The sequence below is a fragment of the Pholcus phalangioides genome, unplaced genomic scaffold (assembly GCF_987345545.1).
Source record: "Pholcus phalangioides strain wild (caught in Gottingen) unplaced genomic scaffold, Ppha-v1.0 ptg000015l_1, whole genome shotgun sequence".
Classification (NCBI taxonomy): Eukaryota; Metazoa; Arthropoda; class Arachnida; order Araneae; family Pholcidae; genus Pholcus; species Pholcus phalangioides.
This window is the reverse complement of record NW_028301608.1, coordinates 64,986,565-65,009,855: the sequence shown is the minus strand read 5'-3', so window position 1 is coordinate 65,009,855 and position 23,291 is coordinate 64,986,565. Positions and strand designations below refer to the sequence as shown.

The window sequence follows — 23,291 nt, the reverse complement described above, 5'->3', positions numbered from 1 at the left end:
AAAAAATATGTACATCAGTGTCCATGTAGCACTGTTCATCGAATGGCATAGTGGCCATACGCATATGTTTTAATGCCATCACCGAGAATATAGCGTTTATCGTCGCGAGGGCACAGCGACGTTTTGCGGAGGGCGACCGTTTGAAGTTTGTGGTTACTGGAGGAGATTTTTAGCATGGTGTTTTTGATCGAGGAGTTGTTGCGGAGGCAAGTCAGGTAGTCTTGATGTTTGAGATGCTTTTTGACGACCGCACGAACGACCCCTTTGGCGGTCTTCTTCTCCGCGACTGCTGTGACCATGCTGTACATTTTTGATCTTAATCCGACGAATTCCACAACGGGTTCGCCGCCGTTCTCGTCCTTCATGACGCCCACCACTTTTTTGTTGTGCAGGCTAAACAGAGGATGATCACCGGGATAGTTTGACGTGTCGAACCTGTGTAGCTCCTCCCTCATGTCTTTGTAAATGTCACCGGTTTTTATCTCGTAGAGGAATGAATCTGTATCTGTGAACAAAACTTCCACACCGGGTCCGTACTTTTTCTTCATAAAATTATAATGGAAGTCCGCCATCAAGTGTTTGGACAGGTCCAAAATCGTGACACCGGTATATATGGGCCTGTCCAGATGGATTTTCGTCTTCAACATCTTGATGACGGCTAACTCACCGGTGATTATCCTGAAGCATTCGAATGCCGGGGATGATATTAGCTTCCTCAAGCTCTTCTGATTGTTGGCGAGACGGATGTCGACGTGCTTCCTCAAATTTTCTAGCGATTTCCCGTACACAGCGTTGTTGAGGAGCTTATAGAAGTCCTTTTCGAATTCGCACCGGGCTTGCTTCCTCTTTTCGGTGTTGAACGCTATGTACGGGCGTATCCAAGGCTCTTGTGTGAATTCGACTGCACGCCGAACACCCGTCAGCTTCATTCCCAGCGACGTGTATAACTTCAGGCACCGGTAATGGATCACATAGGAAGTTTTGTTCATCAGATTTGGTGAGAGCTTTTTGGATGGTTTATCACCGGGTCTTCTGATGAATGGAGAGAGCATGTCACCAGTAATTTCAATGTTTTCTGCCGCCAAGGGGAAACAATTGTGCTCGTCGTGCAACTTCACCGGGTATTCCATGTCCACTTCTAAAATATACCCCTTGACGGCGTTGTCATCGATGTTGAGAAAATCGATGCTCTCAAGTTCACTGGGGGACAACCATCTGAAGTCTCTCACCGGGAGGGGCTCCATCATACACTTTCCATATAAATTATTCACATCATAGTACATGATATATGATGTAGGTTCACTGGGGTTATAACCGGGTATTAACGGGTTGTTGGCTCGCGCATACCGCTTGGAGATCACTGAGACCCCACCTCGGATACCTTTCTCCATGAAGAGATGCATGTCCGGATCGTTGATCAATTCGAGCTTGACACCGGTCATTCGCAGACATGCGTTCCAGGCCAATCCCGGGGATGTGAACGTATGCACCGGGTCGATCTTGTAGTTTTCTTCGCAGAGTTTTCTAAAACTCTCGAACACATCCCCGAGAAGCAGCACGTCAGTCTTCACGTAGAGGTTGTGGTAATCACCGAGGTTGGAACACCGGAATTCTCTCCAAACGGTATGCGCATATGTATACTCGTCACTGGTTATATGTTGATCCCCCAGAGAGGTGTAAAAGGCCTCTCGTGGGGGCAGCACCGGATCTTCGAACTTCTCAAACGAGTCAACGTACTCGTACGGATAACATCCTTTACGTTGAAGAAGATGACTCGTAGCTCCAAAACATTTCTTCATGTTGTTGAAGTCACCGGGGTTCATCGCTTGCACGAGCGAATCCAACGACGCCGCCAAGAACTGGTTGGAATCCAGGAATCGCAGGCGACCGAGAGAAAAGGAGATAAATTTCTCCATATTCCTCCCGATCACCTGGATCCTGCGATCGGGGTACCGGGAAAGTCCTTGCATCAGGAAATGAGCGTCGTAGTTTTGTAAATTGTGAAATATAACCGGGATGTGACGTCTTAACCTGAGCTGGAGATTGCACTTCTGATGCAGCGCCGCTCTAAAACCACCGGTGATGTGACAGTGGTCACGAACCCTGTCGTCACCGAGTGGGCGGTCGCACACCATACAAGTGGTCGCATTCCCGAATCTCTCTTCATCTTCAGCTGTCATCTGCAGAGGCACCGGGTTGTCGAGCTTGCCCATAACCACTCGTTCTTCTTCGACGAGACACCGGAAGAAGACGTCCACGCAATCTTCACCCCTGTACACTGTGGGCTCTTTCACGTATACACCATCGGGCCCCACGACCGTATACGCGAATCCACAGGGGCGGTGAAGGCTCTTCTGGGTTGTGCTAGAGAGAGACGGGTTCGGCTTACAGCTGTCCACCTTCTCCAAGATCGCCTCAAAGTCCGCATATATGACGTATGGAACGTGCAGCTGGTAATGGTTGTTCTTGAAGAACATCACGTTGTCGTCTACACCGGGATACGTCACTCGTTGCAGACCGTGTGTCTGGCAAAGTGGTTCGTGCGCATTCAGCTGCTCGAGGGAGGAGAAGCGTTGCAAGCAATAATTGCAAAAGTGGGATGCACCTTCATACTTGGTCGTGTAGGAAAGCAAACGAGACATGTTTTGGATGAGGCAGTAGTGCGACGTTGTCTCGTTGCTGATGAACAAGAGGTTGATTGGTGTACCAGACACCACCTCACTAATCCTGAGAGGAAAGACTTCTCCCCCCTCCAACCCAAAGACGTTAATGCGCACTGAATTCGCAGCTTCGAACCGTGGGATTTGTTTAAGTGTCACCGGGTATACTAATTCACTGGTATTCAATTCATTCTCATACTGAATATAGTTGAACACCCTTTCGGGGTTTTGCTTCACCGGGTGTAGGGCAGCCAACACACACCAGAGAAAGCATTTCTCATCATCGTTCTTTACATTTACCACTGCTCTTCTGCTGGCTACCCCCTTTGGCAGCGGAATATAAGTGGCGGCCGCTAGTGGTTGGTATTGCGCCGTGTTTAGCTCAAGCAAGAGCACGCGCTCGAGCACCCAACCACTTCCGCTGCCTTCAAAATCCTCTGTCGCCTGCTTTACCTTTACGAAGGCTATTTGTAGGTGCTCTTCTATCTGGTCGGCGGTTAAAGTGGTGAGCATTTTACTTCGAAGATACCCGTTGCAGAACTCGTCCTCGCCGTCACTTCCTTTCCTGGAAAAAACAGCAGTCGCGACGATGTTCCATTTAAGGGACCTGTGGGTGGTCATGTCCTCCCTCAACAGCCGCGTCAACTCCTCTCTCACGCTGTCGAGGAAGGTGGTCATATCCATTTCGGTGTCTGGGGTGGGGATCAATTCGTGCGTCGACAACATGTCGAGTGCGCGCCTGACTTGCCCTCCTCCTTGGGGTGCTCCAAGCTGCTGCTGTGCCCCATGGCTCGGTGATGGCCGCTGTGGTGGTGCTCCTCCTTGCGCCCACTGTGGGGACGCATCATGCTGGGGTGGTCCTGCTCGGTGATGGCTCGGTGATGGCCTCTGTGGTGGTGCTCCTTGTGCCCACTGTGGGGGCACACCATGCTGGGGTGGCGCACCATGCCCCATGGCACGCTGGTGGCGCATCAAATCGCTCTTGCGGTGAAACGCTGCATCGCACACCAAACACTTGTGGCGACGCTCGCCATGCGTTAGCCTGTGCTGATTCAGATTCCTACGCAAGGAAAACTCCTTGCCGCACGTCTCGCATAGGTGTCGCTCCTGAAAAACAAATAAAAAGGGAATGTAGGACACGTAAGTCTAACACAAGCAATGGATGAGAGGTATAGAAACCCACGTCTTCCCGCTAGTTTCGGTGGCGTATCCGCCCTCAAGCGCGTGCTCAAGTCATCAAAGAAAAAAGAAATCAGAGATTGGTTGGCTGGCGAGAGAGCGTACACGTTACACAGATCCATTAAAAAAGTGTTTCCCCGCAACAAAACAATAGTGGCCGGTCTAAACAGTCAATTTCAAATCGACTTGGTGGACATGCGTAATCTAGCAATTCACAACGATGGTTACAACTATCTTTTAACGTGCATCGACGTCTTTTCCAAGTACGGTTTCGTCGTGCCTCTCAAAAGGAAAACCGGTGACAGCGTGGCCAAAGCTTTAGAAAGCATCTTTCAACAACGTCAACCAGTGGCGCTACAGAGCGATAAGGGGCGCGAATTTATAGCGTCACCAGTCCAGCGCTACCTCAAGCGTCAAGGTGTAAAGTTTTTCACTACGGAGAACGAACAGATAAAGGCCAGCGTGGTGGAAAGATGGAACAGGTCTCTCAGAAACTGGATGTACAAGTACTTCACTGCCAAGAACACGTATCGCTACATCGACATGATCGAAGACCTCGTGTGGAGTTACAATCACAGGTATCACAGGTCTATAAAAATGAGGCCCGTGGACGTGAACCCCGGAAACGAGCCGGAGGTGTGGAACAATCTCTATGGGGATACACCCAAGAAACAAGATTGCAAGTTTAAAGTGGGTGATCACGTGCGCATCACAAGATCAAAACACACCTTCGAGAGGGGGTACGATTCTAATTTCACCGAAGAGATATTCGTGGTGACCGAGTGCGTGAAAAGGGAAATTCCCGTTTACAAGCTCGAGGACCTGATGGGGGAAGAAATCAAGGGCACATTCTACGCTGAAGAGATGGTAGGTGTAAAGATGGGAGAAAAATTTCCGATTGAAAAAGTTTTAAAGAAGAGGAGAAGAAAAGGAATTATTCAATACCTCGTGAAATTTCGGGGGTATCCGAAAAAATTCAACGCGTGGGTGGTCCTATAAAAACCCGGAAACAGTGCGCGCATCTGTCATTTCAGAGATGGCTTCTTTCTATCTCACTCTACCCAGCGATGCTTCCAGAGACTTTTTTCCCGACAACACGCTCTCGAGTTTCGTGGTTAAACTTCCAAACACCCTGGAATTCGAATCCGAGATGGAAGTCGCACTGTCGGAGATAATTTATCCCCATTCATTCCACAACATCACTCAAGAGACAAACACTTTCGAATTCGATGTCGGAAACAAGATAATGAAGACCGGTCGCATAGCCCCGGGTTTCTACGAGACGACCCCCGAACTGATCAAAGCCATATCCACTCAAAATTTTCAAGACAAGATTGGTGTGACGTACAATAAAATCACGAAAAAAGTTAAGGTGAACCTCAAGAAAGACACCAAGCTCAGTCTCAGACACGGTATAGCCGAAAACCTGGGTTTCGAACCCGGCCTGATAGAGGGTCCGACCATAGTCGAGGGTCCTTTCACAGCCGATCCTAAATTAGACTTTCATCTCTTGTACGTGTACTGCAACCTGGTCGAACCTCAGGTCGTGGGTAACACCTACGCCCCGCTACTGAGAATCGTGAAAACTAGCGGTCAGGACGGGGATATCGTCAGCGTGTCTTTCGAACGCGCCCATTACGTGCCGCTGGCCAGAAAGAGTTTCGACATCGTTCACATGTATTTAAGGACGCACATGGGCAAGTTTTTCACATTTCAACGTGGAAAGGTGATAGTGAAACTACACTTTAGACTGCGACATGCATTATAAACCGTACCGGAGCTGTGCACACAGCATCAACGATTATTATCTCGCTCAGGCTGGAAACGGACTCGGATATTATCAGGGTAGCGCCCTGCAGAGGGGGTATGGTCTCGGATCTATATTCAGCTCTCTCTTCAGATCGGCCGTGCCCCTGTTGAAACGCGGTGCCAAGGCAGTCGGTTCTCAACTGTTGCGCTCTGGTGTGGATTTCGCCAACGACATAGTTCAAGGAAAAGACGCAAAGATCGCAGCTCGCGATCGTGCCAAGGAAGCCGGAAGGTCCCTCACGGATAAGGGGGCCAATAAAATCAAGTCCATGCTCGGAGGAAAGAATAAAAGGAAGAGACTCGTCAAGAAAACCGTCAGTAAGAAGAAAGCTAGAAAGCTGTCGACACCCGATATATTCAGCGATGGTTTTTTTAATCCACGAAAATTCTCATGAGTGTTTGAAAAGCGAAGCCGACCTGTTCACGGTGCCGCCCACGGAAACCTCTATAGAATCAGCCGAATGGGTCCAGTACCATCCGATATCTCAAGTGCGCGATTCGGGGGCCCCCATCGAATTTCACGTGGCCGGAAGTGCGGAAGAATACGTAGACCTTTCCGCCACTCAGCTGTATGTCAGAGTAAAGGTGACAAAACCAGAAACCGCCGAAGCGGTCTCGACGGCGAATAATTTCTTGCATACCCTTTTCTCTCAGATTGACGTCACGTTGAATGGAAGAACGCTCACAAACTCATCACACACTTATCCGTATCGAGCTTACCTGGAAACGCTGCTTAACTACGGATCGGATGCAAAGAAAGGACCCCTGACAGCCGAGGGCTACTACAAGGACACTGCAGGTCACATGTCTGACCTAACCAAGAACGAGGGGGCCAAGAAAAGAGCTAAACTCTTGGAAAACTCTTTCGAAATGATGGGCGTACCTCACGTCGACATATTCTATCAACCGAAGCTGATGCTCTCTCTGGTGGACTTGAAGATGAGACTGGTTCGCTCGAAACCCGAGTTCTTTCTGATCACAGCTGCTGAGGGTTGCGACGTGGTGATCGAGCAAGCGAGTATTTTTATGCGTAAAGTAAGAATGAACCCGGCTGTGGCTGTAGCGCATGCCATGGCGCTCGAGAAAACAACAGCCAAATATTGCATTAACCGCGTGATATGCAAGGTTTATTCGATATCCATGGGGAGTATGAGTTTCGTTCAAGATAACGTATTTCTCGGGGTCATGCCCAAGAGATTGGTGATTGGTATGGTGGACACGGAAGCATTCAACGGAACGTTCAATTTGAACCCCTTCGACTTCAAGCACAACAACGTCAACTTTGTCTGTGTTTCTATCGATGGAAGACCAGTACCCCATACACCACTTCAACCCGACTTTAGGAACAAGCACGTCATCAGAGCCTACAACACGCTCTTCGTAGGCACCGGTAGACCCGGTGAAGATAAGGGATGCGACGTGAGCAGAGTAGAATACGAAACCGGCGGTTACTGCCTCTTCGCCTTCAACCTGATACCCGACATGAGCGACTGCGGACACGTGCACCTACAAAAGCAGGGCAATCTGCGAGTGGAACTCAAGTTCTCCTCAGCCTTGATCAAGACCGTGTCGGTTATCATATTCGCCGAATTCGAATCGCTGGTGGAAATAACAAAGTCCAGAAGCGTCTTGTGTGACTTTGCGGGATGAACACTAAACAGATAGAGCGAGCCCTCTCGACACACCCCCACACCCGAAAGGCTTTCCTAGGTGTTTTTGCGAGCGATAACTTACCCGAAAACGTGATCAAGTATCCCGCTGCACTGGTTGTGAATACAGACAGAGAGAACGAACCCGGAACGCATTGGTTGGCTATTTACATCGAAAACGAAGCGAGAGCTGATTTCTTTGACTCTTACGGGAACCCACCCACTTACTTCAAGAAGGGGGACATAAACAGATTTCTACGCCGCTACTCACGCGTCGACTACAATGACGTCATGCTGCAATCAGATAAGACAACCGTGTGCGGACACTACGTGATTTTTTTTATCTATTCTCGATGTATCGGCGAAAGTATGAATAACATTGTATCGCGTTTTAATATGCAAAACGATATGCGCGTTGCAAGCTTTGTAAAGAAAAATTTTTCTGTTAAATAAAAGAGAAAAAAAATTCATTCATTTGTCATTTACTATGGAACCTTTCAAGCTGACACATCCGAGCACCGTGCTCATTGCCGGACCCACCGGTTCGGGAAAAACATATTTTCTCAGAGAACTATTAAAACACAGAAACGAAATGTTTCGAGAGCCTCGTCCGAAACGAGTTATATGGTTTTACGGCGAATATCAGACTTTGTTCGAAGACATGGAGGACCACGTGGAATTTCGAGAGGGAAGCAATTTCGAAAGCGTGGAAGAAGACAGCTTGGTGATTTTAGATGACCTCATGAACGAGCTATCGGGCGAGAAAAAATTAGCAAACCTTTTCACAAAGTACAGTCACCACAGAAAATTGACCGTGATTTTCATAGTGCAGAACGTGTTTCACCAGGGGCGGGAAATGAGAAACGTTTCTCTGAACGCGCAATATATGTTTCTATTCAAAAATAGAAGAGATGTCAGTCAGGTGACCCACCTGGGACGTCAGCTGTTTCCCAATAAAATCAAATTTTTCAACGAGGTGTTCGAGGATAGCACGAAAAAACCGTATTCGTATTTAATGGTTGATTTACGACCCGAGACGGAGGAGGAAATGCGCCTGCGCACTAACGTGTTACCGGGGCAGACGCAATATATCTATAAACCCAGGAAATGAAACTTTCCATTTTCGAACATGACGGCTGTGATAGAGGTCGAGGGTTTCCAGCTGTCGGATAGAACATTCATAATCAAGGAGTTGGCATGGTGTTTCATGCATTCGAGAGAAAATTTTCACTATGTATATAAACCGCCCAAAAAGTTTTCGGAATTATCTCCTAGAGATAGACACCAGTGCCTCTACGTCACCAACAACATACACGAAATATCGTGGTCGGCTGGTGATGTACCTTTTGAAATGCTGGAGCGGCATTTGCAGCGATTATCAAAAGTCGTATTGTATACTAAGGGCCACGACAAGTGTCGGATGCTACTGCAGCAGTACGGGTTAAAAGTTTATAATCTAGATGCGATTCTCTGCCCCAACATTGTGGACTTGCCAGAAGTGAGCGCGACCTGTTTTCTCCACGAAAACATGATAAAGCACTGCGCGCTGAAGAAGGCTATAGCATATAGCACATGGTTGGAATAAAAACATCGTTATTTTAAAGTATGGCATTGGAGAAGCAACAAGTACTCCGTCTACTCTCTGCCTGTCCGAGGAATAAACGCAAAGACTTGTTGAAGAAATTACCGAAATCGGCGTTAAAGACGGTCTGCGAGTGCTCGCTCAATATTTTGAAGGGTGTCATTCCGTTATCCCCGAAACAGAAAAATAAACTGAAAAGACATAAAAATACACTTCGCAAACTTGCCTGCAAAAAGACGCCGCTGTACGAGAAAAAGCGCGTGCTCATTCAGAAAGGAGGTTTCTTGTTCCAGTTAATCCCTGCCGCTATACAAACCCTCGCAACTTTGTTCATGAAATAATGGAATACGCTCGAAAATACGCTTTGATCCCAGAAAATTTGTTATCGCGTCACGTCACCACAAAAGAGCAGCTTTCTGAGTTGGACAACGAGATGTTGAAAATACTTCGAAGCAAGGAGCCCGAAGCTATAAAAATTAAACTCTATCAGAATCTGCTGAACAAGAGAATCAACGTAGCCGAGAATAATCCACCGGCAATTCAAGAAGAGAAGAAAGTTGACGAATCACCGATAGCTCTGATTTCTGTCCCGAAATCGCAAAGAGGGCACTCAGAAAAAATTATCACGCATATAAATAAGCATCCGAACATATTAAAAATTAATTCTAACGGCTCGATCGTTTATAAGAGCAGGCTCGTCAAAGGAAGCGACATTCGTGAGTTGATATCAAGTGTGCTCGGTCGGAGAAAATCACCCGTGGTGGGTCAAGAGATTTTCCTGAAAGCGCTAGAAGAAACCGGAGCTCCGAGAGATTATATAAAAAATCCATTCTTGAAACATAATTGGTTAGAGCTTTGAAAAATGGCTACAGAAGAAAACAAGGCTGATGTTCCGTCATTCGATCTACCTAGCTGCTGGTCCTTGGAGAGCCAAGTGATAAGACACAAGAGAATTTATACGATAATCATACTCCTGCTGTTTGTATTATTCACATCAATTGCTACGTTCACATATAAAACCCAAATGAACTATGAAAGATGTAATTCCTCTCTTCCGCTGGGAGGAAATATTTTTCTCACGTATTGTAATAAAACATATGATATACGTTATTTCAACGGAAATGCGCCTACTACGAAAGCTGTTAATCTAACTAATGCGCAAATGTATAAATTGATTCACGAGTCTGCTGATGTACAATTGAATAAAAAAATTTCTATTTGAATTCTTGTGTCGTTTTGAAATTGTTTCGCGACATGAAATTCCCAGATGTTTCGCAGCTCTACCATTAAATAAAGTTTAAATACCTTACATGAAATAAATTTAACTTGAAATAAATTTACGCCTGAGAAATTGTTTCGCGACATGAAATACAACTGAATAATTTTTTTTTCGATGAATGAAAATTTAACTCGCGATATAAATAAATTTGATTTGAAATTAAATTTAACTCGAAATAAAATTTAACTTGTAATGAAATTCCCAGATGTTTCGCAGCTCTACCATTAAATAAATGAGTTTAAATACCTTACATGAAATAAATTCAACTCGAAATAAAATTTACTCCTGAAAATTAATTTGGAATAAAATTTAACGCGCGATAATTTAAAAAAACAACTAACCTCTTTCTTCTTCTTCTCTGACGGAGCATATCCACTTGGTCCAGCTTCTACTGGCGCAGGACGCTTCAGGCATTGCTGGATGAAATTCTCCTCATCCTCAATCATTAATTTTATATCGCGATCACTAACTAAATCCTCGTTGAGACATTCATTGACGAAATTATCGTCATTTTCCAACAATCTAACTAATTCTTCTTTACTTATACCGAAATCGATAAAACTAGCCATTGCGCGAACGTACGAAGCGAAAGCTAAAAAACTTGATGCTGTCTGGACAAAACTCAAAAACGAAGTGAGAGGATCTGCAAAGAAGATGATACTTTTAATGAGATAAAGGGTTAGGAAGCGATAACGAGTCTCGTGTGCTATGCGTCATTACTCGGGCAGACAGTACTCATATAGTTATCAGTGTCGCGTGCAGAATAATCGAAGCAACGCGAGTGATGCATACTCACGTCAATATCATTATCAGTGATTTATGTAACATTGGATAGTGTATCGTTAGATATTGGTACTGTATCAGTGATGCATGCTCACATGAATATATTGTATCAGTGATTCACGTGAATGAGATAGTGATGCTACTCACATCATTATCAGTGATTCATGTAACATTGGATAGTGTATCATTAGATATTGGTACTGTATCAGTGATGCATGCTCACATGAATATATTGTATTAGTGATTCACGTGAATGAGATAGTGATGCTACTGGGTGCACTTTGAGATTCACAGTATATTCCTATACTTATGCTTATCAACTGCAACTGCAGTATATAAACTGCGGGACAGACACAATTCCTTAACTTAGTTCTCTCGCTCGCTTGGATACACTTCTCTCTCCGCAACTTGGTAAGATTTTTTTTTTCTATGGCTTCTTGCGTGTTAGATTTTGAGGGATTCTTGCTTAAAAGTGGGATATATGTTGTTAAGGAAATGGCTTGCTTTGATTTAAGCACAGGGAGAGTATATCACTCTCTCTACAAGCCGCCATTCTCTAGCAAGGAGCTATCCGAAGAAGATTTCCCACAAATGCTCTGGGTTAGCAGAAATCTTCTTAATATTAGATGGGGGGAAGGGCTTTTCGATTATAATTTAATGAAAATTCATCTCACCACTGTTAATAACAGATATAGTTGCATTTATGTGAACTGCAGGCAAAAAAAAAAATTTCTAGAGCAACGATTCAACCTGGAGACAGTGAAAGTCTTAAACTTCCCAAAATCCTTGACTTCTTGCGGGTTTCACCCTCTGCAAAAAGGGCATTGCGCAAGAAGCAAGGTCGTAGCATGCGCTGAATGGTTAGATGCATAAAAATTTAATTTTGTAAAATAATAATAATAATAAAAATTTAAAAAACTTAAAAAAAAAAAAAAACTTCTGTTAAAATATATATTTCGCAATTTTTTTTTTTTCATCTTGAGAGTTGCGGAGAGAGACTGTATGCGTTGTTTTCATTTAGACAGATGGAAAGCCTCCGCTATGAATACGCTCGGAACGTACTGGATACTTCCGTTGCGATACTACACCAGCTCGAATCTGAAATCGTGTACCGTCCAGCAGAGGAATGCGTCTTCAAGTTTGGCGACAAGACTTATCCGATGCCCAGACAGCATGCTGGGTATGGTGACGCTGGCCTACACTACACCTTTTCCGGAATGACCCTCCAGGCCCAACCGTGGACACCTCTCCTCTTGGATTTGAAAGCCGTGGTCGAGAGCATCTCAGGCCATGACTACAACTTTGTTGTCGTCAACCGATACTCTGATGGAACCAAGAGCATCTCCCCGCATTCCGATGACGAATCACAGCTCGTCAAAGATTACCCCATCGCTTGCCTCTCCCTGGGCGCTGAAAGAAAGCTCGTGTTCTCTCGACGGGGGCACCAATCCGTGGACCGAATCCTGGAACACAACAGCCTGCTGACGATGCTACCTCCAACCAACCAGCTGTGGCGTCACGCGATACCTAAAGACCCAAAAGTAAAAGACGTCCGACTCAGCCTGACGTTCCGGAAAATGGTTTCGAGTAACAAGCGCCCATCACCGAACACTCAACCACCATCGGCTAAGAGATCTCGCAGCAGTGGATTCAATAAGGAAGCGCCGCCTCCCAACATCTTTCACGTGAAGGAGAACTTTTTCGTCAGCGTCGTGATCTTCAGTGGTGAAGTGCGCGTACATATTCGAGAATTTTTCGAACGCGATGGACTCATGCACCCAGCTAAAAATGGAGTGACTCTTTCGCCGTACGTGTGGGAATGTTTGAGAACCGAATTCTCTCGTCGTACTATGCTGCAACGCGTTGATAGAACTTTCCTAGTGTCGGAGAACCTGATCGTGGACTACAGCGGTGATGATGTGCTAATTCAAACTCTACATCGCGGGGACAACAAAATTTTCAAGTGCTCCGAAAACCCCCTCAAAATGACTTTCCAGGCAATCGAGGCACTCTTCTGGAGCGAGGATGATAAACCACTTCATACCGTGATCAGTGAGCTCGTGCAGAAAACGCTCTGCTTGGACTATCTGAAAGTGTGTGTGCGCGAAAACCAAACTAAAGGAACGAGTTCTATGGATATCACCGACATTTTGGCTAAATTGGTGAGTGAAAAACTTTTTGCTAGCATCGAAAAAATTGTTGACTGCCATGGGTGTTCCATGGGATATGCTAATCAGTTGGGTCATGAATGTCTGCAGTTGAATGATAATTTAATGTTTTATAAATATTTTGATCATGCTTTAACCCTGATTGACTTTCGCGAAGTCGCTAAAACTCTGGCGGAAAATTACGATGTAGCGGAAAAATGTTTTAATGCGATTGATTTTGATGTTTTGAAATCTAAGATAGAAGAAATTTATTTGAAATAAATGAAAATCATATAAAATGACTTTGTATTTTATTGCTCCTTTGGTTTATTTTTACTTTTCAGCTTGGACATACAAAAGTTTATTTGTGACTTGAAAAAAATTTTATTTTAAAATTAATGAAACGATTCATCTTTGTTTAGTTTAGAAAATAAAGTTTAATTTAGGAATGAAAAAATCATCAGAAAATAAAGTTTAATGTAGGAAAGATCCCCAAGTTAGAAAAAAAAAAAAAAAAGTCTGAAATTAAACGATAATTTGGGAAAGATCCTTCTCTTTGGTGATATCTTCGAAGTGACGTTATGGGAAAATCTTGGGATAGAAAAAAATTAAGTTAGAAAATGCATCCCTCCAAAAAATAACAAAGTCAGAAAATAAAGTTTAATTTAGGAATGACCCCTCTTTGAAATAATCTCATCACTTGGGAAGTCAGAAAATAAACGATAATTTGGGAAAGAGTTGAAAGAACGGTAATGAACTTTAAATTTCCCAGGGTGTTGAGAAAAAAAAAAAAAACCAAGTCAGAAAATAAAGTTTAATTTAGGAGCAAATTTTTTCTAAGTCAGAAAATGAATTCAAAAGTTTAATTTAGGAATGAAAAAAAAAATCATTAGAAAAATAACTAAGTCAGTAAAAAAACAATAATTTGTGGAAGAAAAGATTAATTTAGGAATGACCCCTCTTTGAAATAATCTCATCACTTGGGATGGAAAAAAAAAAATTTAGGAGCATCCCTCCAAAAAAAAAAAAACAAGTCAGGAAATAAAGTTTAATTTAGGAGCAAATTTTTTCTAAGTCAGAAAATGAATTCAAAAGTTTAATTTAGGAATGTTCCCTGAAAAAAATCATCACTTGGGAAATAAAGTTTAATTTAGGAATGACCCCCCTGAAAAACGATAATTTGGGAATGACGTCATAGGCAAGAACGATAATTTAGGAATGACGTCATAGGAAGCGCCATCTAGCGAGCCTCAACAAGTGCGAAGCACCCATTTGTTTGATGCGCAGCAAGTGGGGAGCCCTATTGTTTGATGCGCAGCAAGTGGGGAGCCCTATTGTTTGATGCGCAGCAAATGCGCAGTCCTATTGTGCACCAAAACCGCTAAAATCACCCTACTGATATCTCGGCCTAATGTATCTTGATGCCTCGTGTTTCCGCAATTACGAGATGTCTCACCTCTTTAAAACCCTCTCATTTTGCAATGACGAATCCAACTAGTTCTAGCTACTTGATTTGAAAATCATGCGTAATCCCGGCATAAGTGATGAGATATATACACTGAAGAGCCAAAAAAACTGATCCACCTGCCTAATATCGTGTAGGGCCCCCGCGAGCCCGCAGAAGTGCCGCAACATGACGTGGCATGGACTCGACTAGTGTCTGAAGTAGTGCTAGAAGTAATTGACACCATGAATCCTGCAGGGCTGTCCATATATCCGTAGGAGTAAGAGGGGGTGGAGATCTCTTCTGAACAGCACGTTGCAAGGCATCCCAAATATGTTCAATAATGTTCATGTCTGGGGATTTTGGTGGCCAGCGGAAGTGTCTAAAGTCAGAAGAGTGTTCCTGGAGCCACGCCACTTTGTAGCAATTCTGGACGTGTGGGGTGTCGCATTGTCCTGCTGAAATTGTCCAAGTCCGTCGGAATGCATAATGGACATGAATGGGTGCAGGTGATCAGGCAGGATGCTTACGTACCTGTCAGAGTCGTATCTAGACGTATCAGCGGTCCCATATCACGCCAACTGCACACGCCCCATACAATCACAGAGCCTCCACCAGCTTGAACAGTCCCCTGTTGACATGTAGGGTCCATGGATTCATGAGGTTGTCTCCATACCCGTACACGTCCATCAGCTCGAAGCAATTGGAACCGAGACTCGTCAGACCAGGCAACGTGTTTCCAGTCCTCAACAGTCCAATGTCGGTGTTGTAGGGCCCAGGCGAGGCGTAAAGCTTTCTGTCGTGCAGTCACTTTGGGCCTTCGGCTCCGAAAGCCCATATCGATGATGTTTCGTTGAATGGTTCGCACGCTGACACTTGTTGATGGCCCAGCATTGAAATCTGCAGCGATTTGCGTCTGTCACGTTTAATGATTCTCGTCAGTCGTCGTTGATCCCGTTCTTGCATGATCTTTTTCCGGCAGCAGCGATGTCGTAGATTTAATTTTTTACCGGATTCCCGATATTCACGGAACACTCGTGAAATGGTCGTACGTGAAAATCCAAATTTCATCGCTACCTCGGAGATGCTATGTCCCATCTCTCGTGCACCGACTATAACACCACGTTCAAACTCACTTAAATCTCGATAACCTGCCATTGCAGCAGCAGTAACTACGCATGCCTGTTCCAGTTTTTTTGGCTCTTCAGTTTATATATACTGTATGATAAATGTGTGTGTGATAAATCGGTTACTATGCACACTTACCAATCTTTAACAATCGTCTTGGTGAGTTTAATAAATTTATCACTTTTTGCGGTGAATATGCATAATAAGTACCTTAGCGTCGTTGGTAAATTTAATAAATACTAAAACATCACTTATAGTGGTCATTATTATTTGTGATAATAACTAAGTGTTGTTGATAAATTTGTGAATGCTTAAAATGTATCGCCTTTATCTGTGATTATGCGTGATACAATAATGTAATTGTTGAATTTTATAAATATGAAAAAAATTGTGATGAATATAGTCTTACCCTGATATAATGATATAATACGTGTATGAATTACGATGTATAGTATATAGATAGTATGATTCATCATGTTCACCAACGACTCGGCGCTTGGGTACTATGCGTAATCACCGATAAAAAGGGATAAATTTTTTAGTGCTCATTAAATTTATCAACGACGATTTGGTAATATGCACAATAACCGGTAAAAGTGATAAATTCAGGGAAATTTGTCAAACTTACCGGAATTTACATACATAGTTGCTGATATATCACAGTTAGTCTCCATTGTAATCACACATGGGTGTTTGATGATGGTTATCATCATCATTTTGGGTGTATGGCGTCTGTAATTACACACACACATGTAATACCTATTCTTAGGTGGTTTCTTATGATAAAAGAGTTTTTAAATTAAAGAAAAATTTTGAAGAAATCATATGCGCATGTTGAAGAAAGAATAAATGCAGAGAACACAAGAAATGAAACTTCAGACATGAAAAGCTCAACCCCGTCTAATAAAGAAAGAGAAAAGTTCAAAGGCGATGGCCCATAAAAAGACGTTAAACGTGATCCCAGACGCGCTCACACTCAACCAAGTGGATGATCCTCCTCCTGAACTGACGCTTGAGGAGTTCCACTAAGAACTTCGACAAGAATCGTGTGCACCCTCTTGTTGACCCATCACTATATCGAGTCTCTCCTCTTGTTTTTCTTTTTAACTGTTCTGGTGGTCAAGGGTCACCCGTGTTATGATTTACAAGGTTTATTTATTTTTTTTATTTTTCCCTCTCTTAGTTGTAGCTTCTCGAATCTCTGACCCAACCTCTTGAAATTTACTGACAGGATCATTATATAGTGGTTTGTTCGATGGGCGGTAAGGTTAAATGCAGTGTTAAGTATCCAGAAGAAAAAAAATGTTATAATAGTAATAATAATAATAAATAAAGATGCATTACGATGTAGGTCACGTGAAGTGCATGTGCTGATGTTGCCAAGAATTTATAATTCATAAGGTGTCATTGTTTTTTTTTTTTTTTTTTGAGGAAATTCTCTGATATTTTGACGTTTTATGGATTTTGCATAAGAAATCCAAGTTCTTTCAAGACTTTAACATAAAAATACAGCCAGACTTTTATAAACATGTTCAAATACAGCGAAATAGTATCGAGGTTTTGATACCAATATGAAATATATAGTCAGATGCTGTCATAAAATTTTATCCTAATGCGAATAATGTAGGAATAAACAAAACTTGCATCATTCCCGTGTGGTGATCTTTGTGTACGAACAAACAAAATACAACTTTGACACCTGAACTGATGACAAAAACGTGTCTAATAGAGCGTTTTGACCCTTACGCATTCTTTGAAGTAAATTCCAGAAGTCCCTTTTGATGAAGAACAAACTTTGAAATATTTTTAGATTGACGAGATACTTGTAGATTGTTGCGGATACTAAAAAACAGAAAGAACATCAATAAAGTGCATCTATCCATAGCTTCTAAGTGCTCAGTGAAAGTTCTCATACACAATGGGTAGAAACTGAATAGTTCGGCACGAACAGAGGTTTTTAAATTTGTTAGTTATCAATAGAAGATTTAAATTAGCACTTCATCAATGTGTTGAGTTCACGTAGATCGAAAAACACTTTAAAAGCTCTGAAATATGTGTCATCATATCTGTAGTAATCGTATTTTATTGAAATTTCCTCATTAGAGGGGTTTCCTAAACCAAAAAAAACGTGATTAATACTTTAAGTACAACGCCCCCCACGGATTTGCAGAGGAGGTTTGCGTTCTCATAAAAATACATAAGAGACGTGTGTACTTCTAGAAATGCGTAGAAAGCGTGCTTATGTGTATCTTCCTGTATATTGAGTTATAATTAATGTTGTGCGTATGTGTGCGCGCACTTTACTCGATTTTCAATCATTGTTGATAACTTTTTGGCGTATTTCTGATTAGCTTGTGATGTACCCTCATTGGAAACCACCAGTTGAGTGTACCATAGATATAGAAAATGAAATAAACTCATTAACACAAAAATTGCAGGACACTGTTAATAATTCCACTCGGGAAAGGTCAAACGAAAACAACCCATTAGCACTTCCCAGATATCTGAGGGAAATGATAAGAGAAAAGAATAGAGCTAGAAGAAGGTGGCAAAGAACCAGAGATGCTACACATAGGCTCAGATATACAACATTACGAAACAATACACGTCGAGAAATCAGGGAATTTACAAGTGAACGATTTCTAAGGTTCCTAGAAGATGCTAATTGTGAGGATGGGTCGTTCTATAAAATTTATAGAGCACAGAAACCCCGTAGCCAAAGACTTACATCTATACATGGCCCGCATGGACTGGTATATACAGATGAAGATAAGGTAGAAGTATTTGCAGATACCTTTGAACTGCAATTCTCACCAAACACTAATACTTCAAATGTTCAGGTCGAGAGAGTGCTTAGAACTATTAATGAATATTTTGATAATCCTCCACCTGAAACACAAACAGCTCTCACTCCAACAGATATCAATGAATTAAAAACAATAATAAAACATTTGAAAATTCGGAAAGCATCTGGGCATGACCTAATTTCAAATATGGCACTGAAGAATTTGCCCAATAATATTTTAGAATATATTGTCAAAATTTTTAATAGATTGCTGGAGCTCAAATATTTCCCATCTAACTGGAAAACAGCAATTGTTAAAATTATACCAAAAGCTGGCCAAGATTTGCACTTTCCAAGCAATTGGAGACCCATCTCATTGCTTAGTAATTTTGGAAAATTATTCGAGAGAGTTGTGGTAACACGTATCAACACTTACGAAAAGTCTCATCCAACAATTGGGCCCGAACAACATGGATTTAGAGACGGTCATTCTACAACCACACAATTATTAAGAGTTATAGAAACACTCCAAGAAGCTAGAATTTATCATGATACAGCTGCAGTTGCACTGTTGGATTTAAGTAAGTCATTTGACAAAGTGTGGCATGAGGGGTTGCTCTATAAAATGATTAGAATGGCCCTACCCTTTAGCATAATTAAAATTGTACGTCATTATCTTGCAGCAAGAACTTTTTATGTAAAAATCAATGACACAATATCTACAACTAGACGAATTAGATCATCTATAGTGCAAGGCAGTGTTATAGGACCTTGCCTCCACAATTATCACATGAATGATTTTCCAGTGGCAATTAAGGGTATTACTGCGCTGTACGCAGACGATTCAATGATAATTTGTACAGATAGAAAACCACAGAAGGCATTAAGTAATTTACAAGAATTAATTGATCAAGTCGAAACATGGTGCGAAAACAGCAGAGTTAAACTTAATGCAGACAAGACAGTATTTATGTGGATCACAGGAAAACTAGATCTACCCCCAGATGCCGGAATAGTGGTTGGGGGGAAATTCATTGAACCTGTTATAAGTACTAAATACCTGGGAATAATAATTGACAAACGATTGACATTTGTGCAACAACGCAATTATGTAATACGAAGAGCAGACGTAGCAAAGCACACTTTAAAACGCATACTTGCAAGCAGATCAACATTGACAATCAAGAACAAATTAAATGTATACAAAATGGCTATCAGATCCATACTTTTATATGCTGCACCAGTGTGGCTGTACTCGAGCAATCAACACATGGTTAAATTAGAACAATATCAAAACAAAACAATAAGAGCTATGCTGGGAGCCAATTGGTTCATCAGGAATAGAAGTATAAGAAACGATATAGGAATGCCCACCATACACGCCTTTGCTCAAAAGCTGGCTAATAATCTCTTCCAAACTCTTGAAGAGTCAGAATACCAACATCTTAGGGAAATATCCACTTACCCAAAAGATCAGATATCAGCTTTTTCCAGACCCAAAAACTTTCTGGTTATGAAAAGACCGGAGGTACCGGGATTGTGAAAAATGTATATAAGCAACTATATATAGTGTAAATAATTAGACCAACTGCAAAATATCAATTTTTGTAGATAATATATATTCAATCAAATAATCATAATTAACTGCATTTAATAACATATAATCGCACTTATTAATATGATCTATAGTTGACGCTGAACATAAAAATGAGAGTAGGTAATATATGCATTATGATGAATGATTAATGTTAAAAGAATAGCATTAATTATAACTTAATGACGTCCTAACAGGCTGATGAAGTGACATTCTGTCACTGCCTTGTTGAGTGACACTTTCTGCTTTCTATTTCTCCTCCAGCCTACTTAAGCTTTCTTTTCCCCCTAGATTAATAACCCAATATGGGTAATATTAAACTCTAAGTAGTTTAAAAATAAAACATATACAACCATGGCGAAAATCGCACTACTAGTCCAGGATGGCTAAGAAATGACTCAGGGGTATGCACTGATTGCCAATTTCAGTCGGAACCCACAGGCCACTATGTCATATTTAGGATTTAGGATGGAAACCACCAACCAACAAAAAGTACCAACTACTAGTACTACTGCTGCTAAACCGCACATGAGAAGCTTCTAAGGAATCGGGAAACGTCGGAACGTGTCGGTTGTTCTATACCTGACGTGGTACAAAAGAAAATAATCTTGTTTTGTGAGAAATGTCTGCTATTTGTTTTAGAAGTGCTGCCACCTGTCTTCTGAACCCGGGAGCAAACAACTCGGTGGGTCATTTTGCTTGTTTCATTATGCGTTAATTTTTCAGTGTTGCAGGCCCGATCGCTCTCTATTAGAGAGTATGAAAATCAATGACGTCGACGCTTATTGGCATTAAAACCATGGTTCCGTGATAACCGAGTATGAATGTACTTATTTGCGCCTAGAGTATTTTAATGAAAAATCATAGGGGGGGGGGGGTATACTTACAATGGAAACATATAATTCTCTCACTTCGTAAATATTCTAGTATATACTACAGGAGAAATTTAAGGCATAAAATTGAGACTGGAAGAAATTTTCTCGTTGGAATGGTTTTGTCTTAGGAAAATATCCACCATATACATATTCTTGGCATTCCAGTGGATAGTTCGAATTTTGGTAATTGTTGATTCCAACCGGTATAATTTAAGAGCGGAACTCCCCAATACAACGTTAAATATCAGTACAAACATTAGATACGTACGCGTTATAACATATCCAGTCTAATAATGCCATCCATGCATTTTATACTCTCGTTTGTAACTTCTATTAGTTAAATTATAACTGGCTCATTAAGTATTCACGAAATTAATGATTTCGGATGAAGGAGCTAAAGCAAAACGCGATCGAAAAATATGCGCTTGCTCTAATAATACATACTTCGAGGAAAATCTCACGGGCTTTCCTGAGAGATAGCAACGTCAACAACACGCGAGTCGATTCCCACAGTGGGAGGTTGAACAGGTGGCTCTTATATATTCTATAAGCGATTGCTTCGGCCTCTTACACTACACCCGCTCCTCCCATTGCCAATACAGTGGCGTATATCATCCACAGAGTATACACTTTCACCCTCCCATACCCCCGATGTGTAGTAAGCACACGACGAGAGCTGTGGTTAACGTAAAAGATCCGATGGAAAGCTATTAGGGAAATCCTTTACCCTCAAGTTTCACGGGAAAAAGCACAGCTGCAAATATACCTTTGATGCCCCGAACCATTAGTGTAAGTAAAAGAGTCTCGTATCTCTTACGTTCGTCACTAAATCGGAACAAGCATTTTATTATTGGTATTGACTACATTCGAAAGGGTGCAATACAGGAAAGAGATTCAGTGCGAGGTAATCTGAATAGGAAAACAAATTGAGTTCCTTCAAACATGGAATACCATGCATTAACTAGTATTTCCTATTGACATAAAATACTTTATGGAATGTGTAGGGGGGGGGGAATATTTATTTAGTGCATGGAAATGGTTCGTAAATTTGAAAGTTTCAACGACTGCAAATATTTTGACTGTATCACTTAATCGATTTGGAATTCAAGTAATGTCTAGTGCTTACCTGAATTTGAGAAACGTTTAGAAAATCTTCATCCCTTCAAGACCGAAGTGAATGCTTATACATATATATTTTTTATAAACTAATCCCAGTTCAAGATAAGCACCATTCAATAGAGAAAATAAAAATAACATTTTATGGAATAATGGTGATTAATTAACATTACATCGTCCGTAATTTCCGTAAATAAGAGGCCCAGAAAAAATGATTGGAAGAATAAAAAATTCGTGGAAACACCGCAGTTTTGTGCGCAAGACACGCATTAAGTAGAGTCTCGAAAACCCCAGTCCCGAAAGTTCGAGTTTCCCGATAATCCGAGACATTGAAAATTTTTAAAAATTTTCTCTTTTTTTCCTCCAAGAATCCAACTTCTTTATTTTTTCTCAGCAATACCACGTAGCACATGCGTATTATACATTAATTTCAGTTTGAAAGGGACCAGGCAGTCCCCCAGCCCTAAAATGGGTAATTTGTATAGTAAAATATTAGACTCCTTTGAACAGACGTAGGCCATTCTAACTTTCGGGGGGGGGCGGTGGTCGGTGAGAAAGAGAAGCAAGTTTGACATATTCTTCATAATAATGGACGATAAAATTGTCCCCTTAATTGCTTACGTAAAATCATTGGGAAAAGCAATTGAAAGCGATCAGTGTCTCAGCGTCGCTCAACATAAATCCCACCCACAACGCTTCTCAATCACTTTCCCATCTTTGCATCATTTTCATATTCTTCATTTTTCAAACACATCGTATGGCATATGTATCTTATTGAAGAATTAAAAATGCAGTAAGTATGCCGGTACCGCTTTTGCTCGTCTATTTCTTAAAGTAAAACCAACATTTAAAGCATTTGTTATTGTTTTTTCGGATAATAGGGGTTTTTCGATAGTCCGAATTGACCTGAGTCCTATCCACCTCGAATTATCGAGACTATACTGTGCAAACTTTCAAGAATTAAAAAAATTAAGCAACAAAAATTTCAATAAACTTAATTTTGTACGTTTAATTTACCCTTAAATTTTATTTTTGTTTAGGAATTTCATAAAACTACTGATTAAACATTAGATATTACCTTCGAATTAGAAACATTTTTCAATCCTTCAAAAGAAATTAATACATAAAAAACTCTCTTAAAAATTCATTTAGAATCTTTTGAAATCAGAATGTCAGAAACAAAATCATCTTACTAAGAAATAGTGACGTTTTTACCATGCCAATAGTCAGAAATTTCGTTCTGAGGAGGGGGCACTTGCAT

The 23,291-nt window shown here is 41.7% G+C and overlaps 3 protein-coding genes across 3 annotated transcripts in view; 1 reads left to right on the top strand and 2 right to left on the bottom strand.

The window, feature by feature from the left end:
* Window positions 1–23,291, bottom strand: part of LOC149076521 (uncharacterized) — a 435,406-nt gene that overhangs the window by 219,849 nt on the left and 192,266 nt on the right. The gene's annotated exons all lie outside the window — the stretch shown is intronic.
* On the bottom strand, window positions 36–10,727 carry LOC149076524 (uncharacterized). Its single transcript, XM_089245364.1, has 2 exons — window positions 10,500–10,727; window positions 36–3,767 (listed from the first exon to the last, which is right to left on the bottom strand). The coding sequence occupies exons 1-2, from the start codon at window positions 10,725–10,727 to the stop codon at window positions 36–38; spliced, it is 3,960 nt and encodes a 1,319-aa protein (XP_089101490.1).
* Window positions 10,614–14,059, top strand: LOC149076523 (uncharacterized). The gene is made up of 2 exons (XM_089244095.1): window positions 10,614–11,352; window positions 11,963–14,059. Exon 2 carries the CDS (start codon window positions 11,967–11,969, stop codon window positions 13,368–13,370), a length of 1,404 nt encoding a protein of 467 aa, XP_089100221.1. The 5' UTR covers window positions 10,614–11,352; window positions 11,963–11,966; the 3' UTR covers window positions 13,371–14,059.

Excerpts from the sequence above, each read along its gene's own strand:
- LOC149076524 (XM_089245364.1), bottom strand. The coding sequence starts at position 10,727 with ATGGCTAGTTTTATCGATTTCGGTATAAGTAAAGAAGAATTAGTTAGA. Across the intron at positions 3,768-10,499 it reads CAGAGAAGAAGAAGAAAGAG|GAGCGACACCTATGCGAGAC; the intron begins GTTAGTTGTTTT and ends TTTGTTTTTCAG.
- LOC149076523 (XM_089244095.1), top strand. The coding sequence starts at position 11,967 with ATGGAAAGCCTCCGCTATGAATACGCTCGGAACGTACTGGATACTTCC.